The sequence below is a fragment of the Danio aesculapii genome, chromosome 9, assembly GCF_903798145.1.
Source record: "Danio aesculapii chromosome 9, fDanAes4.1, whole genome shotgun sequence".
NCBI lineage: Eukaryota > Metazoa > Chordata > Actinopteri > Cypriniformes > Danionidae > Danio > Danio aesculapii.
Genome location: NC_079443.1, coordinates 37,423,560 through 37,437,253, shown reverse-complemented (window position 1 = coordinate 37,437,253; position 13,694 = coordinate 37,423,560). Strand labels below are relative to the sequence as shown.

The 13,694-nt window shown below is 35.8% G+C and overlaps 1 protein-coding gene across 1 annotated transcript in view; it reads right to left on the bottom strand.

The window, feature by feature from the left end:
* The window catches only part of lrp1bb (low density lipoprotein receptor-related protein 1Bb), a 625,723-nt gene that overhangs the window by 310,570 nt on the left and 301,459 nt on the right, over positions 1-13,694 (bottom strand). The window contains exons 11-12 of the mRNA XM_056465638.1: positions 4,266-4,502; positions 3,916-4,096 (exon numbers count right to left, since the gene is read on the bottom strand). Coding sequence (XP_056321613.1) covers positions 3,916-4,096; positions 4,266-4,502 — 418 coding nt within the window. The remainder of the gene's footprint in view (positions 1-3,915; positions 4,097-4,265; positions 4,503-13,694) is intronic.

Sequence of the window (13,694 nt, the reverse complement as noted above, 5' to 3'; positions counted from 1 at the left end):
TATTAATTACTAGATGAAAAGTGTGCACTTTTAATAAGCCGTTTATTTAAAAATAAATGAATTAAAAGGTACTCGAGCCACACTTAAGATATCCCAAAAGATCTGACGACCATCGACCAATCAGTGTTTCGGTACTTGAGTAGTTTTTAATCAGATAAAAAGAGAGCGAGCAGGTTGTTTGATTGGATCTGAGAGGGCCGAGAGTGGTTGTTTCCTCATTGCAGTATCTCACTTCTTCAGCTTTGGCTGCCTGCACCTCCTCAGGATTCATGAGTTACTCTCACACACAGGGAGGGCGATAATGAGATTGGCTCTGGGCCATCAAACTCACCTTTTTTTTTTACTGGCCATGCCATGTCAGCTTACTGGTACACACACAAACGCACACACATAAACCAATACGGACGCGCGTGAACGGGCGCATGCATGCTTCGCTGCTCTATGTACAATTGCAACCGCCTCAATCACCATTGAAGCCATGCGGTGTAAACAAATGCTAGCAGATAAAGTGGAATGAGGACTGTTGCTTCTGGGCAGGCGGGAAGTGTGTAGAGCTCAGCATCTTATTACTAGGGCTGTAACGGTCCATGTATTCATCCTGAGCCACTGTGGAACAGGCGTCACATTCAGTTCATGTACTCTGACAACAAATACAGTGTATCGAATGAAGTCCACTGAAGGTGAGCTTTAGAACCCAAGGGCAGTTTATTTAATACAAAGTGAACAAAACAAATGAAACTCAAAACGAAACGAAAACTAGACTTAACTAATTATAACAGAATAATAGCGACCAAAAGCATGAAACATGGGCATTAGCTACACAAAAAAAGCTAGATGTAGAACAAAGGTAACATGAGGGCTATATATATATATATATATATATATATATATATATATATATATATATATATATATATATACATACACACACACACACTCACCGGCCACTTTATTAGGTACACCTTACTTGTACCGAGTTGGACCCCCTTTTTCCTTCCGAAATGTCTTAATCCTTCTTGGCATAGATTCAACAAGGTACTGGAAATATTCCTCAGAGATTTTGGTCCATATTGACAAGATAGCATCACGCAGTTGCTGCAGCTTTCCATGATGCGAATCTCCCACACCACAACATTCCAAAGGTGCTCTATTGGATTGAGTTATGGTCACTGTGGAGGCCATTTGAGTACATTGAACTCACTGTCATGCTCAATAAACCAGTGTGAGATGATTTGTGCTTTATGACATGGCACGTTATCCGGCTGGAAGTAGCCATCAGAAGATGGGTACACTGTGGTCAGAAAGGGATGGACATGGTCAGCAACAATACTCAGGTAGGCTGTGGCATTGACACAATGGTCTACTGGTACTGATGGGCCCAAAGGTTGCCAAGAAAATACCCCCCACACCATTACACCACCACTACCAGCCTGAACTGTTGATACAAGGCAGGATGGACCCATGCTTTCATGTTGTTGAGACGAAATTCTGACCCTACCATCCGAACGTTGCAGCAGAAATTGAGACTCATCAGACCAGACAACATTTTCCAATCTTCTATTGTCCAATTTTGGTGAGCCTGTGTGAATTGTAGCCTCGGTTTCCTGTTCTTCCTGTTCTCCTGTTCAACGGTTGGACGCGTTGTGCATTCAGAGATGCTCTTCTGCATACTTCGATTGTAACAAGTGGTTATTTGAGTTACTGAAGCCTTTCGATCAGCTGGAACCAGTCTGGCCATACTCCTCTGACCTCTGGCATCAACAATGCATTTGCACTCACAGAACTGCCACTCACTGGACAGGTTCTCTTTTTCGAACAATTCTCTGTAAACCCTTGTGATGGATGTGCGTGAAAATCCCAGTAGATTATCAGTTTCTGAAATACTCTGACCAGCCCATCTGGCACCAACAACCATGCCATGTTTAAATTCACTTAAATCATCTTTCTTCTTTATTCTGATGCTCGGTTTGAACTGCAGCAGATAATCTTAACCATATCTTCATGCCTAAATGCATTGAGTGCTGCCATGTGATTGGCTGATTAGAAATTTGCACTAACGAGCAGTTGGAAATAAAGTGGCCAGTGAGTGTATATAACAAAAAGGATCACTTGAGAAGACACAACCAATAAGGAAATGACACAAGAACAAAGGAGCACTGGGCAAGGAACAAAGCAGGAAACAGTAACTACAAAACAAAAGACAAGACAACATGACACACAACACACCTTACAGTACATGCAGTCAGTTTAGATGTGCAAAACACACCAGAGCAAAAGGCAAAAAAGCACACAGAAGTGCAACAACTTATTGACCATTCCCACTTAATGCGTCTTTGCATTTAAAAAAATGTCAGACACAGCCTTTGGGAATGGCTTAAAAAATAAAAATAAAACAGTTGTCATGGTAACTTTCTACTGTAAACAGAAGCTCGCTATTCTTGCTTCACCTGAAGGTTCATCTGATTGGTCCATTGCTATAGATCTGATATTGTTGAGTGTGTAAAATTTGCATTTTTTTTTAATCTTCACATGACTTCTAAAAATGTTTAACATTGGAACGTATAACATGAATGTTCCATTGCTCTAGTGAGCTGAGAAGTCGTATTCAATTGCTTCCAACTACATGGTGCACGTGATGCAGCCAATGAGATTTCTCCTCAACATTTAAATAACTCGCTGTCATTTAGGTTAGCAATCTGCAGTGCATTTTCAGATACCAAACTACACCCCAGTTCCACCTATGTATAGATCTGCATGTATGTTTTGTCTGGAGCAGCAGTGTTATTTTTTAGACAGCATATCTCTTAAATTACTGGCAGTAGCAAGTCTCAGCACTTGCTCTGCACCAGTAATCAAAGCAGCAGCAGCATAGCATATCTATGCTGCCAAGATCAAACACATAAACACTGCCAAATACATGTATTTATTACTTAAAGAGTTGTCATGACATAAAATATATTTTTGTATATTAAATATATTTCTATACACTATACAAATATAAAAAAAATGTATATAATGTTGTGCACCTATTTTAGAAAATAAACTGAAATGAAATATTTCCCAGTGATGGGTTGTGGTTGGAAGGGTATCTGCTGCGAAAAACATATGCTGGATAAGTTGGCGGTTCATTCCACTGTGGCAACCCCAGATTAATAAAAGGACTAAGCTGAAAAGAAAATGAATGAATGAATGAATGAAAGAAATACGTTTTACCACTTTGTGTGTGAAAAGCTATCATCATGTCATCTTAGCATATAAACTTAAGTGATTTCCCATCTAAATACACATTAGATTTAATTTACTTAGCTTTTGGTTTCATTAAGAAAACTAAATTACTAAATAAAAAAATAAAAAAATAAATAAACAAACAAATAAATAAAATTTATATAAATGTTTTTTCCTTAAATGTTAATTTTGTTAAACTGATTTGTATTGTGATGTTTTCAATTGTACATACTTTCTGATTATTAATTTTTTTTTAATTTATTTACTTTGCAATTTCTTATATGATCAACAAAGCAGCATTTGTACTCAGATTTGATCAATCATTTCCATCCTTACATAGTGATTTTGACATCTTTACGAATGATGTACTTTCTTATCTGTAATGTGCTTCAGTCAGAATGGGAACCCTGATGATTCCGCATGATTGGGGGGGGGGGGGGGGGGGGGGGGGAGGGAACTCCATGGTTAAATAATATAAAAATTAACTAAACTGAGTTGACTCAACTAAGATTAGACATCCACAAAAATATTATGACTAAAATAAATTCCAGATAATGACCAGTCATGTTACAAATTCCTCTTTGCAATGAATGTATAAATGAATGTTGATAAGGGTTTGAGAGTTTTTGTTTGACACATAAATTATATTTCAGATTGTGACTGATGTTAAGAGTTTTATTTCTACTGTACCTGTTGAGAGGATCCACCACTATGGCTCTGGGATGAGACATGTCTCCCTCGAGAAGAGTCTTCCTGGTTTCAGAAGCCCGCTCCAGCCTGGCCACGCTGATGGTTTTTCTGTAGCCATCATTGGTCCAGTACAAATTATTCCCAATCCAATCCACAGAAATCCCCTCTACATTATCCAGATCTGTAAGAGCATGCACAATCCGACAGCTGAAAAGCTGCTATCAACAAATAACAACCTTTGTACCATTTTAATGAATTCAATTCATGTAATAACAGGCATAAACTGGGTCTTTGTGTAAGAAAATGTAGCAGCTGTGTGAAAAAAAGAAGGAAACATGTTCAGTAATTACCATCTTTAAGAATAGTTTCCCGATTGCTTCCATCGACTTTCTGCCGCCCTATCAAAAAACTTGTAGTATCAGCAAAGTAAATGTTTCCAGTTTCAGCATGATAGTCTAAAGCTCTTGGATTCACCAAGTCCTCAATAGGAACCATGTGCTCATCACTAGATTTCACATTCATGTCCAATCCGCGGACTATTCCAGGTCTGCCCTTTCCATAGAAGAGGAAAAGATCATTCTTGGGTTCTGCAAAGATACAGATAGAAAATGTGAAAAATAAAAACCTTAAAAGTTGCATTAATTTCATCAATACATAACAAAAACTGTAATGCAGTTTATAATAATGTCTAATCCAGTATACTCCGAACATAATTCTCAGGATCATTACTTTAATGTCACATGATCCTTCAGAAATTATTGATCCTCAAAAACAGAATTATTAACAGTTGTATTAATTAACTTAATGCATCTTTCTTTCTTTATTAATTTCACAATTATTTATTAAGCACCAATTCAGCAATAATTTCATACAATCATTTCTTTAAGATCAAGTGAGGCTGAAGCAGCTGAAAAGTCAGCGTTAAATTTTGAAAAAAGAAAAGAAAAGAAAAAAAAATCCTATCATTTTACCAAACTAATCTTCCTTTTTGGTTTGTGATGTTTATGTAATAGATACTTGTGGCACTGAGGTTCCACGTTTCATTCGTGTTTAGATTTATTTTTGTCATTTTTTGCCTTTATTATGATAAAACAGTATAGATATTGACAGAAAGTGAAGATTGAGATAGACATGGGGGGGGGGGGGTAGATGGTGGTACAAGGAGAGGTCTATTAGTTGGTTTCGAAGTCACGACGTACAGTTGTGCTCTATGTCAGTGCACTGACACTAGGCTCCAACACGTTGATTAAAACAATACAAAGCATGTTTAAGTTACGTATTTAGCTTAGAATCACTTTTTGTACTAAAGTCCTCCTGGGATGTTCCTTCTTAAGAGTTGATAAGTAGTAATAATGATGTCAGGTGCATTTAATTCACTTTCACTGGCACAAGTTTTGTACATAGTTTTGATAAATTACAAGAAATATAGCAATGTTTGGTAACTCTGCTTAAACAGTGCAACGCATTTGCATCAGTCATTGACATTGACAACCCACAAATACACATGACATTGTTATTGCCTTTAGCTATGTTACCATACAAAATGTGAATTTGTATGCGCAAAACTGGAATATTGCATAAAAGACGTGCGAATAAAGCAGTGTTTCTATCCAACGAGTCAAAGAGAACAAAATTGTCACTTCCTGATTAACTGGCGCCAAATTTTAAAAAGTAAAAATTTTATTTACTAAGGTAGGAGAAGCTGCGTCAATCTTTTCTTTATTTGATAAATTACTTGCACCTCAGAAGATGGTGCCGACACGCAATGAACGCGTTTGAAGCATGGGACGCAGGCCACAGGCGCTCTTGACAGTTCTGGAGGTAATTATAATAACACTAATTCTATTTGCAAATGATCAAAACAATGTTTCAGATGTTTTACAATGTGCTAGCCTGCTGGTTTGTCCATTCACACACAATTTTTATCATCACATGATCCTTATGACAAAATCACATGAATTTTTTAATGCTCAAAACTGGAATTTGTTGGTAAAAGTGTTTCCATTGCAGTTATGCACATAATTTCTTATTGAATAAAGTTGATCCTACTCAGTTATGCGCGTAATTTTTTATGCACATTTTCAAAATTGATTGCCGTTTCCATTAACCGATTTATTTTATGCGCATATCCAAATGTGCATAAAAATAGGTTGACGGAAACTTATCTATTGACAACCTCCCAAAATGGACTTTGTATCCATGAATTCTGCCCAATGATCTATATATAAATATTTAATGGTGTATATATATATTCTCTATTATAGATTAATGACTCAACATTGTTTTTTCACTGACATGCCCCAACTAGAAACTCTGAGCTCGTAATAATGACTTTGTCCTAGCTTTCATGCACATTCAACTCATAAATACAATTTATCCAACATTACTTGTACACACCAAAAGTGTTTACTAACAGTATATATTGAAGATCAAATATTTTAAGCTTATTTTCACCCCTAAAGAAAAGCTCATTTAAAAAAAAGAATAATAACTTCTAATCATTTGCTGTCAGCATATCAGGCCCTTCAGTGCATAATTGTGCGAAGACCAACAAAGCCCAATACTAGCACAAGCAGACATGCTAAGTTCTAGAAATAAATGGAGCAATCAGCCCCACTTAGCATCCCCAGGCAAAAATTTCTTGATTGAGAGGATCATTTGACAAGCTCCAGCAATGATATTTTCCCTTCATCGGGACTCTGTTTAAACAATAAAGCTCCTGTTGTCAGATTAACACAGGCGACACAACAGAAGCGGAGGTTATCCAACAAGCTCAAATAAATTAACCTCTAGTCACAGCGGACACAACACAAAGGGCGGCCTGGTCTTTCTGTCAGTTATGCCAATGGGAAGAGAGGGGATTATGGGTAAATAAAGGCACCGCTATCAACCTCCTTCCGCATGGGACCAAACCAATGTGGGTGAGACCACACAGGCATCACTTCAATTAATCATTCTGAGTGGAGAAGCTCTGCTACCTTGAAGACAATTAAGCACTTTGAGACCTATATATCAAACAACACACAGCCACAGCCATTAGCACAGCTTCTCATCTGATTGAAACATCTGGGTGGTGGAATAAATCAGAAACATCTTCCGACGCCAGGCTTGGTTCATTACTGCAGTCACTTCATGCTTATCTCGGGATCGTCATTAATTGATCCATAGCTTTCATTGTCAACTAAGTAAAACGTCCATTGATCAGGAGGAAGTTCGTATAGGGGAGCGAAGTGGAAATGGCAGTAATGGCAGTAATGAATCATTCTATAGGCAGTCAATAAAATAACATCACAACTACGTGGGCCAATCTCCTTAAAAGTTCATCTCCATCCCTGTCAATCTGAGCTGCTGCCAAGACTGGAGCAAATGCAGGGAACGCTCACTCTCGTTGTAGCAACACTCACATCAATTTCCGGCACTAGATAGCTGACGAGAATCAAATAAACAAACACTTATTCAATCACCATTTTTGGATGGGTTGTACTGTTTCCACTTCAGTGGCAGAGAAACAGTTATGTTTTTGTTCAGACTAAACTATCATTGATTAAAATATAACATTATAATATTAATAATAATGACAATAATGATAATAATAATAATGATAGCATATTTGTTGAAATTTTTATTTTATTTAAAATTATGTAATTGAATGCAATAACGTGTCATCTTATTAGCCCCTTTCACACATACAGACCATACCAGAAAGTTACCCGGCCCTTTTTGAAAACACTGGTATATTTGTTTTGACAATTTTCCAGAAAAGAAGTTGTAACATTACCTGTAAATTGCCGGAAACAGGGCGCTCACGTTAAGAACGCGCTGACGTGAGACGTCTACTGCAGGCAATCAGAACATTCAGACACATTCACATCCGCGCTGTTTATGAAAATAAAAGCCTTTGAATATTTTTTCCAGACACATTTAGCAGCTAGATGTTAGTCAGTTAACGTTTCTATGTTCCGTCTTAATGCCCAACTGTGTAAAAGATTATTCATAAATGCTTATTATAAACCGCTGTTTGTTTAACTTCAGGCTCTGCTTCAGTTGCTTGACGTGTGTGCATGTGAATCAGCCGGTCAGTGCCAGCATACACACATATTATGTACATCCAAGACTATAGTGTGTCTGGAAAATAGGGACTTTGGTACATCTCGACATACAAATGTGTTCCTCTATATGTTTTTATCAAAGTTGTTCACAATACTTAGAATTTGTAATGCCGTCAAAAGTGTAAACATTTAGCCGTGGTTCTTGCTTCTGCCTTTGGATGTGTTTGGGACAAAAGCAGCTGGATGAATGCTAAAGCTTTAACTAAAAGTGAAACCATCAACAAAAACTCAACCCCTTCATTGTTTACAAATACAAGCATAGTCATTTAGAGCTCATTTTTGGTTAATGATGTCAGAATATACTGGTATTTTGGAATAGATGTTGTGAACGGTCTTTTCTAGAAAATTTTTCAGAATGTCCTTGCCTGTGTGAACATTTTTGAATTTACTGGAAAAGTCATACCGTTAATTTTCCGGTTATTTACCGGTATCGCTGTTGGGGCTATTGACTGCTTATGTATTTTAAGCCAGCTTAACAAATATATTTTTAGCATCATTTTAAATGTAAATCTTCAGTTTTTGGTAATGTATCTTCTTGCTATTTTAGCTTTTTTTGTTTACATAAACTATGTTTACTATGCTATGTACATGTAAAATCTTAATTAATACTAAATTAATTAAATAAAAAATTCTTAATAAACAAATATTATATATAACATATATTATAAACATATAGAGTGTGCTTAATCAGAAATACTGTTTAATACTTTCTACTTTAAAATCTCACACTTAATGTTAGTTAAACAAACTAAACAAGAAAAAAAAAATTACATATTTGTTTCCCAGCATATCTTAATTAATGATTTTACTTCCAAAAAGGACGTGTAGAACATCTACAGGACACAAACGAAAGGCTGTGTTCGATGATATACTTACTTTGCAGGATGGCCAATCTATTCCCAGCCTGAATCCGGTACGACAGCGGCAGCTCCGGGATTTATAGCTCCCGCTGAGCAGGCAGATGTGTGAACATCCTCCAGGTTTACCATAAGAGTCAACTTCACATGCATGGCCCTTGACTGAGGAGAGGACACTCATGTTACATACTTAATTAGCATATATACATATTCATATGTGACACATATACATACAAATGATGCATATTTCATAATGCTGAACAATTTACTGTATTCCAGTATGATTTCAATACTGAGGACAATAACTGAAATTAGAAGTAGAGGTAATAGTACAGTAGTAGAAGCAGACATAATTCGTTGTGTGGGCAATGACACCTATGAAGGGGGAGGAGAGGAGAAAAAACAGTTTTGTGAGGAAACTGTCACTTATTGAGTTGAGGCATGGGGACAGTAATAAGGTTTCATTTAGAGAGGGGTTGAAAGGCATTGCCTGAACCAATGAGATAAAAACTGTTTTGTAATGGCCAATCTGCGGTACTCCAAAGAGCGGAAACACAATTAATCTTCTCCTGACAACAGCTTTGTAGAAATGGTCTCTTCTGCTGAGAACGTACACTGTAGTGGTGTTGATCATATTTTTACTGGAGGAACTGGACAATTTTCACCTTGAAATCAGAATCGGACATTATTTTTTATTTTTTACCGATACCGATAACCGTTAACACTTCAGATTTGGAGACAGTTATGTTAGTTAATAAATAAGACAAAAAATGTCAAATACACAGATGGAATAACTGATTTTATTAGAAAATCTTAACTTCTGAGTTGATGTCTAAACATAATTAACGCAGAGACTCATTTTAGAACACAAATCCATAAAAGAAACTTAAAATATTCAGTCACTTTTGACCATATTGATAAGACAAGCACAGATTTAAAAACTGTAAAGGGTCTATTTTTATTGGTATACATTCATAATTACAACTATTCTTTTCAATTGCCAAGTTTCAAGTTTTTGTAAGCTAATTTCATCTTCTGGGTTTAAAATCATTATTGGAGCTGGATCAAAGTCGGTGACGCTATCTGCCTGTCTAGTGATTCTTATTATTATTTCTTATTATTATTCATAGACTGAGTTTTCTTATCAGCCTAATTTTGTAATAGGAAACCGATAACGATTACATTAAAATAGCATTTATTGGCTGATTTCGCTAAAGATATATTGTGCATCCCTCTTTTTTTGCTCTACACATATTATCGACAAACACGTTTACTTCATTTATATTTTTGTATAGACAATTTCCTTTCAGGATTTGGTGTCAAACTGCACTGCAATGGTTTTATGGTTGAAAGTGTGGAAAAAGCTAATGTAAAGGACGCAACAGCAAAGCTCTAAAAGTATCAAAATGTATTAATAACAATCATTAAAAAAATAAATAAATAAATTAAAAAAATCACACAGCTTGTGATATTTCGAGCATACCAGTTCTTAATCAAACAACCTGAACCACACTAATGCGTCACTATTTTTAATATCAAAAGTCACATAACCTCACACAATAGTTAATGACAAACATACTAAAACTAAACAAGAAAACATTACTAGATCAAAGCACAATTACATGTTCAACAAATAGACAAAAACTTAAAACAGACAGAAATTTAAAAATTATGCATTTTTATTCAGCCTATTTACTGTTTTTGTTTTGTAGATGTATGCAAAACAATATATTACAATATATTGCAATATATATTACAATATATCATAAATATAAACAATACAATAAAAGAATTCATCAGAGTATCTGCATGTTTCTAAGAGCAAAATTTTAAACTTTTTAAGACACACAGAATGAAACTTAAGTAATTTTTTATTACCAAATTTGCAAAAAAATACAAAATAAAATAAATAAATAAAAAGCACACAACACACGTAATTAATTACCATCCTTAACACCAGTGTTTAATATGTAAATTAATTATTCCCGAAACAAAACCAGGAAATAAAATTACTTTGACTGATGTCCGCCAAACTATTTCAGTTTTCCTGGAACATGACGTCATTAAATGGTGCAAAAAAGGAGCATCATTTCTGAATGGTCTTTATATTGTGGCATATAACAATATAGGTCAGTCATGGATAATAAAAACATGTAAGCTACAAAAGTAAATCATATAAACAATCACTATTCAGTTCACTTCACTACTATGTGTCAAGTGAAAAAAATAAAAATAAATGACTCACTCAGTCTAATCTTCAAGAAGAGCCCACAGTTAGCTCTTCTGTCATGTTCTCTGGCTGACTTGACTCGCTTTGCTTTTGTCTCCCACTATCCTGATCCATTCGTGCAGTTTCATTTTCTCAAGACCTCATATGATCAGGCTCATTATCAGATTTACTCGTTGTTTTAAAAAATTAAAATATGTGTGACTGCCTCTTTGACATTTTTTAAAATACAAATATTATATAGGCTGGCCACTATGCCATTGTTTATTGTCGCTGCTCCTTGCGTGTGAAACAATAATCACCAACCAATAAGAGTGATAGTAACCATAAGAAAGCCGATTAGCTAAAAATATTGTTGAAGGCCAATAGTTAAATGTGACTTTTGCTTTAACTTGCGCATGGTGACTACCATCATGTGTGACTAATACTAATTAAAGCAAAACAGCATCAAAATAATCATAAAGAGCCTATTATGTTTCACAGTACAAGCAAAGAGCAAATTAATAAAATCACTGAATATCTTTTACATAATAATATTAAAACACTCAAATCAGTCTGCACAAAGAAGTAAATAAATGAATACATAAAGGAATATCTACAAATTAAGGATAGAAATGACATTGTCTTTTCCAAACATGCAGACTACCTATTATTGTAGACACAGAGCACTACACACATACATGCCCACACACGTAAGTATTTACCATGCATAAGTTAAAGCAGGATCCATTAAAATAATACTGGAACGCAAAACATGCATATCTAACAATTTCTGGAACAGAATCTGGCAAGATCCAGCTCAAATTAAGCACTGCTTAACACTCTTTATAATATATAGAAAGAGTAAAAAAAACAACAATAACTAATATTAATATAATTAATATGCAGCAGAAACACCGTTCACCATTTAGGCCAGTCATGCAAAAACTCCACAGATTCAGGCCCCTGGCCAGTCGATCGGTGCATTTCTAGTTCTTTATTTGCTAATGTACAGGTTGAGAAAGCTGTTAAAAGCTATTATAGAGTAAATCCCTACAAAATCTGCTTACTTTAGCGAAATTCCCACAAGTATTAATTTTATTGGGTTCCATCTATTTCGTTCTGAGTGAAAATAGGCATAGTTTTTAAAACAGAAACGAAATCTTCTTTATGAGGTCAGTTCAATTTCATTTTGAGACCTTTGAAATGCAAATTTAAGACATCTAAGGCCTTGAATTTAAGGATCCACAGATACTTTTTAATTATTATTATTATTATTTGTTAAATTACAATAGTAATTATTATCGGAATAGGCCAATTTTCTTGTAAAAAAGTGATATAAACCATGAAATCATGAATTGGTGCATCTCTAGTAACGACAGTCTTTCACCCTCACCTCGTCATAAATCTCAATGTTAACACTGCAAGTTAGATGTCAAGATGAGAATATTTAAACCACGCTACAAGACCGCTGGTCCCAACTGTTCTCCAAAAAAACGAGTCGCTCTGACAAGTGTCATACTGTCTGCTTCCCTAAAAAAGCAGCACCCTCAGGTAAGCTGGAGATGAAACATGTGTGAGTGGAGCACACGGCTGTGTTCGTGTGTGTTCGCGAGGGTCCCGCTGAGCAGCGTCCCTCCCTCCGCGTGTTATGACTGCCACTTATGAGGGAGGATGACAGTAATCATTCCTCCTTGCCTCAAACAGCCACACAGAGTTAAACATCCTAAACAGAGCTGCGGCCCTCACTTCAGCAGATTAAGCCCACCCTCTCCACAGTGCAGCTTCTGCTCGATCCACACTAATCAAAGGTAAAGAAAGAGAAATCTCTAATAGCTGTGCTGTGAGAAAGTCTCAATTATTTTGAGTTTTCTGAAAGAACGCACTAGGCCATGTTGCATGTGAAGCATTTTTTACAACTAGATTTTGAGTGAGTGAGTGTATTCAATTCATGCATATTATAATTAGGTAAAAACAGACCATGGAGTGCCAAATTTGTGCAACATGAATTGAAAAAAAAACAAGGAAAGTTTAACAATTTGTTTTTCAAATTGAATATTTAGGTCATAATTTTTATCTTGTTTTTGTAAATTAAAAAAAAATATATATATATAATTTCTCAATGTCAATGTTTCTCAACCACCAACACTGCATATTTTGGATGCCTCCTTTGTCTGTCAGACCCATTGCAGGTCTTTCAGTCTCTGCTAATGAGCTGCTGATCTGAATCAGGTATATTTGGTTAAAGGGTCACGAAACACCACAACACTTTTTTGTGATGTTGACAGTCATATATGAGTCCCACGCTGCTAAAAACACTATTAGGACACATTTATTTCAAATTGGTTGTTTTTGCGTTATTTCGAGCAAATTCGTTCTTCCTGTTTGAAACGAATTGTTGAAACTGCTTCACGGCGATTAGATCCTTGTGTGTATTCCAGCGTGGAGAGTGAATGTCTGACGTCTCTGAGTGTGCAGCATTAATTCATGACAAAGACTTGCTTCAAACCAATTAGCAAGCTCTATTGTGAATGAGGTGCAACTTCATTAATATGCATGATAGCTTTAAAGATTGTTTTTACCTGTTACAGTGTTTAGACGGCAGAG